This window comes from Triticum urartu, chromosome 2A (genome assembly GCF_056163025.1).
Source record: "Triticum urartu cultivar PI428250 chromosome 2A, HENAU_Tu73, whole genome shotgun sequence".
Classification (NCBI taxonomy): domain Eukaryota; kingdom Viridiplantae; phylum Streptophyta; class Magnoliopsida; order Poales; family Poaceae; genus Triticum; species Triticum urartu.
This window is the reverse complement of record NC_141874.1, coordinates 651,526,215-651,535,437: the sequence shown is the minus strand read 5'-3', so window position 1 is coordinate 651,535,437 and position 9,223 is coordinate 651,526,215. Positions and strand designations below refer to the sequence as shown.

Here is a 9,223-nt window from a genome sequence, read left to right as displayed (position 1 = left end):
GCGCGAACCATCCAAACCGGTTGCACTCGCTCCCTACGAAGTGAGAAAAATCGTCTGCTACTTTTCTTCAGACTAATTGAAAAAATCTCCTGTCGCTGACGCGTGCAGCCTGCGTTGCGCGCCAAGGAGGACACCATCATGACCGAGACAATCATCAAGATATCTGGATGAGGAAATTTGCACTAGTTCAGTTCAGCTACACTGGATGGCCCCCTCCGACGCGGAGCCCAGTCACGCGGCAGAGACGGAGGCGGACAGGGTACCACGGAGGCCTAACTAATTGCAACCACCGATAAAACCAATCAATCAATAAAGCTAGTAACAAGAAGGGCGGGTGGTGGCCCGCGTGACGGGGTGATTAGGCAGCGATCACGGCACTGCTGATGCCACTTGATTGATGCGTCCCGCGTTGCGGGTCCTCGTCACGCCCACCCGTCCTCCACCACCGGCCAGACAGCACTCTCAGCACCCACATGACATGCGCCCGGGACTCTCGTCTGGGTTCTGCATCTGCGTGTCGTTTCTCCTGCGCACTGTCGTCGAGTTAGTTTAGTATACACAGTGTTTTTGTTCGCTTGCGTAGTGGTAACTGCGAAGGAACTACTCCTAATGATAGCAATCGGGTTAGGGGTGCCTTGTGCGGCCGGGCGGTAACTCTGAGCCGGCGCGCGGGATCTTGGCCCGCTCCGGCGCGCGAATATCCCCATGCCATCGGCGTGGCCCCTTATCCCCGTGACACCGACGTGGGCGTGGCCCGAGATTTTTATAAGCTCCTCGGCCGCTCTGTGGAGCTCAGCCATTCGCCCCCGGACATCGCGAGGCGCGCACGCCGTATCAGTTCATACCTCAACGGTAGCATCGCTCGTGATAGCACTGCAACTTGGGTAGCACTTTGTCTAGAGGTAAGGGATTAGTCCAGACACCACTTGTGAGCGATGGAGAGCTGCAGCTTGGTCGACACGGCCGGCGCCGCCGCTCTCTGCTCCACGCCGGGCGGGCGCCGCCGCGGCCGCGCCGGCAGCGCCGCGAGGTTCTTCAACTGCCCCGGCTCCTCCAGAGGTACGGGCTCCTGTCTGTCACTCCGTCGGTCACTGGCGCCTATCTGAATCGCGTGAGCTCACTCGCTGTGTTTCGTTGCTGTTGTGCAGAGCACGGGGTGAGCGCGTCCTACTCCATCGGCCGGATGCTGAGCGGGGTGAGGTCGGCGGCGCGGAGGAAGCTGTTCAGGAGCGAGCCCGAGTGGATGGGCGTCAACTGGCCCGACTCCACCGGCCACCATTGGTGGACGACTCTCGAGAACAACTTCGTGCTGGAGGCCTCCGAGGACGAGTACAGCGGGGTCGTCGTCGACGCCGACAGGCTGCCGGCCGACGGGGCCGCCTTCGCCCGGTCGCTCGCGGCGTCCCTCTCCTACTGGCAGTCCGTGGTACGTGCACAGATCGAGAGGGAGAAAATGGGGGTTTGAAATACTCCAGTTCAGTAATTTATGAAATGTATCAGCAACTGACTGTCACTTGGTTCAGTTATTTACATGTGCTGTGATTCCTTTTGCAGGGAAAGAAAGGGGTGTGGCTGAAACTGCCTGTGGATCGATCTGAGTTTGTTCCCATAGCAGTCAAGGTACGAATACTATTACTAACTACCGTCGTCACTGAAATCAGTCTGTCTGAACTTAGATACAAAATCAGTAGTTCACTGAACTGAAACTGATGCTATGTCCCTAAATCTGCGTGCAGGAAGGATTCAAGTACCACCACGCGGAGGAGGCCTACTTGATGCTGACGTACTGGATCCCCGACGAGCCGTCTCTGCTCCCAGCGAACGCTTCTCATCAGGTCGGCGTCGGGGGCTTCGTGATCAATGATCAAATGGAGGTAGCTCTCGCGCGCACAGTGCTAGTAATAGTTTTGATCTGAAAGGATAATGACTGAATAAATTCGTGGGACTAATGGCATTTCCATGAACAATCGGACAGGTCCTAGTGGTGCAAGAGAAGTACCGCGGCTGGGCGTTGGATGGTGTCTGGAAACTCCCCACGGGGTTCATTCAGGAGGTAAGAACGCACTGAAGATCATCGGCGATGCAACCATGGTACGCGATGTGTGTCGCTGTTACTGAAGCAATTGTTCTTCCTCTTGCAGTCAGAAGAAATATACACGGGAGCCATCAGAGAGGTCCAGGAAGAAACAGGGGTAAGAAAGAAACCGAGCACTTGGATAGACTTTCTCGTGAGGATTGGTTCTGAACGGTATTGTTCTTGTGGTGCTCTGTGCAGGTTGACACTGAATTCGTGGATGTGGTTGCCTTCAGGTAAACACTCGTCCACCTCAGCGCAGTAACTCTGAAACTGTTGAGATACCCTGAATGTTGTCTCACTCACCACTGAAACCGTAAAACAATGACAGGCACGCGCACAACGTGGCGTTTCAGAAGTCGGACCTGTTCTTCATCTGCATGCTGAGGCCTCTGTCGAGCGCGATCAAGATCGACGAAACGGAGATTCAGGCAGCAAAGGTACGTCATCACCATCTTCAAAACTACACCTGAAAATCGACTCCCATGGTAGTAGAAACTTCGGTTCAGAGTATTCTGCTTTGCTGAAGCTTCTGTACATACTGTGCCTTTGTGTGGTGCAGTGGATGCCGCTGGAGGAGTTCGTGAAGCAGCCCTTCATCCAGGAGGACCACATGTTCCAGAAGATCATGGACATCTGCATCCAGCGGCTGAGGAAGTGCTACTGCGGCCTCACGGCGCACAACGTCGTCTCCAAGTTCGACGGCCGGCAGTCCACCCTCTACTACAACGTGGGCGAGCCCGAGGATGTCAACTGCGACGCTGCCTGACGGCTCGCCGGATTCTTTTTCTTTGCTCTGCGACCGCCGAGGCGTTGTGTGGTGCAAAGTTGTAGCATTAAGGAGGCAACTGGATTGGCCTCTGTACATACGTGTAGAAGACTGTAATTAGACATGGGCGGGACGAGTAATTTGTACTACTATTCGCGTCAGTGTACCGGTGGTGGCAGTTATCTAGAAGAAATGGCAGGGATCTGGAAGATATATTTTTCTTTCAGTTTCAGTGTACTGTGCAGTATTGTTAGAGAAAGTTCAGCTTCAAAGTATCCTTCACGAAGATGCAGAGGGTAGGGGTACGAAGTTTTTTTTCGAGAAAAACTTACAATCCAGATTTTAAATAATAAAAATTGCATACAAATTTTCTGAGCCCAGGCTCAGCTTCACCGGCCCTGACGAGAAAAATCAAAATAAATATTAAAATAATCAAAAAATTGTGGTAGATAATTTGATGCGTGAGGTAAAAAAATTGTGGTAGATAATTTGATGCGTGAGGTTCGATCTATTTTTTAAATTATTTAGACGTCTAGGGTCTGTAAAAATATTTACTACTCACACGAATCGATTTGTCTTTTTTGCCGAGAGCTGCTCAAATGTCTAAATAATTTAAAAAATAAAGCAAACCTCATGCATCAAATATTCATTTTAATTTTTTTTTCTTGACCGGATGCAGATGAGCGATCGAAACACCGCACCCGGCAAAGAGCATATTCCCATCTTGCCATCTAACCTCGACCCACTAGGAGGAAACAACCATGTTTATAAGATTGCAGTGTCTGCTAATCTCGGAAGATCATGTTTCTCCCAACTCCTCTACTCCTTCTGTTCACTTTCTTAAGTCGTTCAAGACAGCCGAAACTGAACTATTTTGGATGTTGTCTTAAATTTAAAAATGTTTTACAAAAGTGAACGGAAGGAGTAATTGCGTTGATTTTCTTCCAGCTCCTGGGGCCGTGGCAACGCACAACCCAATCTACCGAACCGATACAAAGCGAATTGCCCAAATCACAAAACCCATACAAAATGGCAGTGAAAATTCGATCCAAACAAGTCAAGCAATAAAAATTCGATCCAAACAAGTCAAGCAATAAAAAACGACAATAAAGAGGGCAGAAATTTGTGCATGTATAGGGGGATTATATCACCTTCCCTAGTGAGAATTAAGCTACCTATTGAATTGGAGGTTGATTCCCTGGAATTCGTCAAGCTAGTGTAGACCACCAACATCGACAGATCAATTTATGCTTATCTTGTTAGAGAGATTAAGCTAATAAGGAGTCTCCCGAAGACTCGTAATGGCCAAACCCTAACTGTCTAGTCTATAAAAATTACAATAGCCTCTACGGACTAAACCCTCCAGTTTATATATACACCGGAGGGACTTAGGATTGTACAGAGGGTTTGTAAGGAAAGAAAATAACATATCCGGACACCAATCTTGCCGTTCACGCATAGGGGAGTCCTACCCTGACACAGGAGGGAAGCCTTCTGCTTGTATCTTGACGCCCCATCAGTCCGGCCCATATCAAATAGCCCGGACACCAGAGGACCCCCTAATTCAGGACTTCCTCAACGCGCCCCAAGTGGTAAGTGACATCCGCAGGCATCACCACCACTGCCACCAAAAGCATAGAGCTTTCGCTTGGATCCTCGCCATAGCCACCCGAGGTACAACCGGACCCGGCCCAATATGGAAGAAAGGTCGCATTGCCAACACGGGACCTCCAGATCGAAACGAGAACGAGTGAGCCACCATCGCCAAAGTCATGTCAATGCCAGAATCACTCGCCACCCCTTTCCGTGCTACCCGCATAGTCAAGAGAAGACGGCATCACCCCTTCCCTCGCTACGCCGAGAGCCAAGTGCTGATTTAGAGTTATTGACCGATTTTTCTTAAAATCGGTTATTTGTTTCCAAATTAATGTGATTGATTGATTTAAGGTAAGATTAATTAATTTAAATTTCATAGAGATTGATCGTGATTGATTATTTCACATAAATACATTACTAAATAACTTGCATCGGCATGAAAAGTCTTGATCCGTTTAGATTTTTTTTCGTTGTGTGAGAGGTGACGCGAAAATAAACTGGTGGGGTGGTGGAAAGGAAGACAAAAAAAACAGACGAAAATGGGAAACAAAAAAAATACAATCCTATCAAATGAGACATTAGGAGTAGAGATAATTAACTTACACCTGGTCAAATTCTCCTTAAGCTTTGGATCAGTTGCGTGAATGACATTGAGGGGTCAAGCAAGTTTCTCTAAAAGTATCGAACTTTCAAAACATAAATGACTTCCAAACCTAAAGATGCAACAAATGACTATGAGTATCGAACTTTCAAAACACAAATGGCTTCCAAACCTAAAGATGCAACAAATGACTATGTTATGTACCAAAGAACATCGCCATCAAATTCTCAAGATACTTATAAATGTAATATGTAGTAGTACAACGGCAAAGTTGGGCTCATTTACCTGCTGAGATTTATCCCCCTGATGGATTCCGCATTCATGTAGCCGCCGTCGGAAAAGAGCACATCTTTCCACCAGTCGCCAGAGTTTCGACTCCAACCTCGGCATCAACGAGCTGGCCCTCCGCATTGCGCTGGAGAAGTCCAAGGTGGACAAGGGGGAAACTTTGGATCTGCCCCGTCGTTGCTCCCACGTCGATGCAACGTAGACGTTGGAACTGGCTCCTCCCGGCCCGCGCGCAGCTCCGTCAGGGTGGCACTGACCCATGTTGTCCCCTTCCCCCGCCAATCGCTGCTCCGCAAGGGAGGCGGAGGGTGCTAGTGCCTGCTCTGCCGGCTCGGGCGCGCACGTGAGGTGCGCGTCGCGAGACGCAGCGGGCAAGGGAGAGGAACACAATGGAGCAATCTGTGCGCTGCCGCCGCGGGTTGCCGACGACGAGGACGAGCGGCTCCTCACTTTGGTCTATAGCCGGTGGCTGACGATGGCGAAGACGAACGGTCGCCGACTACGGAGGAAGAGCACTAAGACGCTTTGGCTTGCCATTGAGCAGTCAGAGCACGAGGCGGCGGAGGGAACGACGAAGGCGGCTTGGGTGGTGAAGCGTGGCGTCCGTCCGATGAAGGGGCTCATTGTCATCGTCGACTACTCGTCCAACGACGACGACGACTCCCACGACTCGAACGATTCACCACTAGCCGTGGGCGCCTATCGCTGCGTCGTCGACCAGAAGGGCAAAGGGCCCGCGAGGAAGTGGTGATCCCGCTCCTCATCCGTTTATATTATTGTTTTTTAGTTGTTTAAGTTTAGAACTTGTCCAGTGATGAACCGTGGTGATCTTTTCGATGATGTAAAGGGGGTTTATATGCATTTTGTTGTCCGTTTGATGCCGATTTCTTTGTCCGTTGTTTAATTACGTTTGCATGCGTAGTATGGATGTGGGGTGTCAGATATGAGCTACGCCTCAGCTGTGCGGGCGAAAATTTGAGATCTGACTGGTAACCATCCGTGGACGTGTCCAGACGTGCCGGGGACATATAGGGCGCCTGATTTGGTAATCATGATGGTAGATGTTCTTTTTTGAACACCAGACACAAGCGCTCATAGGTATACACTCACCCTATCCCTATGAGCCGGCATATCGTAGGCGTCTCGTCGTCGACGAAAACGTCTCATCCCACTGAATGCACATCGCCGAAAATCCTAAAATAAATCCAGAAATAAATGCGAGCATCAGGAATTGAATCCTGGTAGGCTAGGGATACCACAGTCTCTCTAACCATGGAACCACAGCTTGGTTCGCGTGACAGTAGATGTTCACAAATAGACAAACGTAGTCGACATCGATTTGCATATATACAGCGCGTATGGATTTTTGTTGACTGGCCGAATACAACATGCATGTCCTAGCGTCTATCATGCAGCATACACAACTGGCTCCCCTAAAAAATCCTCTCTGGTGGTACGCGTACATGTGCTTTTCGCGTGAGAGTTTCCGCCGGCGGATCGATAAAAGCTAGCTACTCGGTGACTGTTACCGGTACGGACACACAGTCGTGGTTTATTCCAACAAATTTCATTTGTCAGCATGTGAAGAGGTTTGGACTGGCTGATTTCATCTCTTTTGTACTTTCTCATTTGATCTGGATATATAAACCTTCGATGCCATTCAAAATTTCAAACCATCCTGTTTGTCTTGCCCATTACAAAAGTTGCTCCTCTGAGGTCTGAGCAGCAAAAAGTAGCAGGTGGAAATGGGGGAGGTTGGCGCGGACACGATCTACACCCAAGATGGCACCGTGGACATCAAGGGCAACCAGGCCGTCAAGAGCAGCACCGGCACCTGGCGCGCCTGCCCCTACATCCTCGGTACGTACGTGCATACACACGACGACTCCGTTGTTGCCCTGCTCTTTGAGCCAGCCATGGCGTTGATCCATGAATTGCAGCTAACGAATGCTGCGAGCGGCTGGCGTACTACGGCATGAGCGCCAACCTGAGCAACTTCATGCTGGACAACATGGGCATGAACAAGAGCGACGCCGCCAACACCGTCAGCAACTGGACGGGGACCTGCTACGCCGCCCCCCTCATCGGCGCCTTCCTCGCCGACGCCTACCTCGGCCGCTTCTGGACCATCGCCTCCTTCGTGATCATCTACGTCATCGGCCTGGGGCTCCTGACGGTTGCGGCGTCGGTGAAAGGGCTGGTGCCGACGTGCATGGCGCAGGGGGTGTGCGACCCGACGGCGGGGCAGACGGCGGCGGTGTTCGTCGGTCTGTACCTCGTTGCTCTGGGCACCGGCGGGATCAAGCCCTGCGTGTCCTCGTTCGGAGCAGACCAGTTCGACGAGCACGACGAGAGCGAGCGGCGGAGCAAGAGCTCCTTCTTCAACTGGTTCTACTTGTCCATCAACATCGGCGCGCTGGTGGCGTCGTCCGTGCTGGTGAACGTGCAGGTGCGCTACGGCTGGGGCTGGGGCTTCGGCATCCCCGCGGTCGTCATGGCCATCGCCGTCGGCAGCTTCTTCGTCGGCACGCCGCTCTACCGCCACCAGCGCCCCGGCGGCAGCCCGCTCACCCGCATCGCGCAGGTGCTCGTCGCGGCCACGCGCAAGCTGAGCGTCCCCGTCGACGGGTCGGCGCTGCACGAGACGACGGACAGGGACTCCGGCATCGAGGGGAGCCGCAAGCTGGAGCACACCGAGCAGTTCAGGTTCCTCGACAAGGCGGCCGTGGAGACGCCGGCGGACAGGACGGCGACGGCGCCGTCGGCGTGGAGGCTGTGCACGGTGACGCAGGTGGAGGAGCTCAAGAGCGTGGTGCGGCTGCTGCCCATCTGGGCGAGCGGCATCGTCTTCGCGGCGGTGTACGGGCAGATGAACACCGTGTTCGTGTTCCAGGGAAACACCCTCGACAAGCGCATGGGCGCCCACTTCTCCATCCCCTCCGCCTCGCTCTCCACCTTCGACACCCTCAGCGTCATCTTCTGGGTGCCCGTGTACGACCGCCTCCTCGTCCCGGCCGTCCGCTCCGTCACCGGCCACCCGCGCGGCTTCACGCAGCTCCAGCGCATGGGTGTCGGCCTCGTCGTCTCGATCTTCTCCATGGTCGCCGCCGGCGTGCTCGAGGTTTTCCGCCTCCGCGCGGTCGCGCGGCTGGGGCTGTACGGGGAGGACGACATCGTGCCCATCTCCATCTTCTGGCAGGTGCCGCAGTACTTCATCGTCGGCGCCGCCGAGGTGTTCGTCTTCGTGGGGCAGCTGGACTTCTTCTACGACCAGGCGCCGGACGCCATGAGGAGCATGTGCATGGCGCTGTCGCTGACGGCGGTAGCGCTGGGAAGCTACGTGAGCACGCTGCTGGTGACGGTGGTGAAGAAGGTGACGACGAGGGGTGGAGGACAAGGGTGGATCCCGGACAAGAACCTCAACGTCGGCCACCTCGACTACTTCTTCTGGCTGATGACCGTGCTCAGCGTTGTCAACTTTGTTGTCTACCTGCCCATCGCCAACTGGTACGCCTACAAGAGGACCGCCGAAGCCGGAGACAACCCGGAGGCCAATGAAGGAGGTGATGATGACCAGTGAGTGAACCTCAACGGCTAAACCTGAATGTGTGTGCTTGAACCAGGAGACAGAACAAAATAGGGGAACGTTGGGCCGGTCGCACGATAGCCACCCGATCTATTCATGTTTAGCCGTTCGATTTGGCCCCTTCTGTGTCGTCTTCTACCTCGCGAGAAAAGAAATTAGGGGAATCCACACGCTCCCCCGCATGCACACCTCCACTCCCCCTCCTCGTCGTTGTTGTGGCCGTACCTGACGAGCTCCGGTGAGGTCCTGCCAACGTGGCTGCCAGGATTGCGTCACGTCCGCCATTGATTCCAGCGCGATTCACCATGG

General features: G+C 53.1%; 2 protein-coding genes across 2 annotated transcripts; both read left to right on the top strand.

Annotated features, from left to right (window-relative positions):
• Positions 1–775: 775 nt before the first annotated feature.
• Positions 776–3,075, top strand: LOC125539473 (nudix hydrolase 8). Its single transcript, XM_048702931.2, has 9 exons — positions 776–1,059; positions 1,149–1,426; positions 1,555–1,620; positions 1,737–1,874; positions 1,976–2,053; positions 2,142–2,192; positions 2,276–2,310; positions 2,406–2,514; positions 2,637–3,075. Exons 1-9 carry the CDS (start codon positions 936–938, stop codon positions 2,841–2,843), a joined length of 1,086 nt encoding a protein of 361 aa, XP_048558888.1. The 5' UTR covers positions 776–935; the 3' UTR covers positions 2,844–3,075.
• Positions 3,076–6,731: 3,656 nt separating this feature from the next.
• Positions 6,732–8,913, top strand: LOC125539474 (protein NRT1/ PTR FAMILY 8.2-like). The gene is made up of 2 exons (XM_048702932.2): positions 6,732–7,188; positions 7,269–8,913. Exons 1-2 carry the CDS (start codon positions 7,074–7,076, stop codon positions 8,906–8,908), a joined length of 1,755 nt encoding a protein of 584 aa, XP_048558889.1. The 5' UTR covers positions 6,732–7,073; the 3' UTR covers positions 8,909–8,913.
• Positions 8,914–9,223: the final 310 nt, after the last annotated feature.

Excerpts from the sequence above, each read along its gene's own strand:
- LOC125539473 (XM_048702931.2), top strand. The coding sequence starts at position 936 with ATGGAGAGCTGCAGCTTGGTCGACACGGCCGGCGCCGCCGCTCTCTGC. Across the intron at positions 1,060-1,148 it reads CTGCCCCGGCTCCTCCAGAG|AGCACGGGGTGAGCGCGTCC; the intron begins GTACGGGCTCCT and ends GCTGTTGTGCAG. Across the intron at positions 1,875-1,975 it reads TGATCAATGATCAAATGGAG|GTCCTAGTGGTGCAAGAGAA; the intron begins GTAGCTCTCGCG and ends ACAATCGGACAG.
- LOC125539474 (XM_048702932.2), top strand. The coding sequence starts at position 7,074 with ATGGGGGAGGTTGGCGCGGACACGATCTACACCCAAGATGGCACCGTG. Across the intron at positions 7,189-7,268 it reads CGCCTGCCCCTACATCCTCG|CTAACGAATGCTGCGAGCGG; the intron begins GTACGTACGTGC and ends CATGAATTGCAG.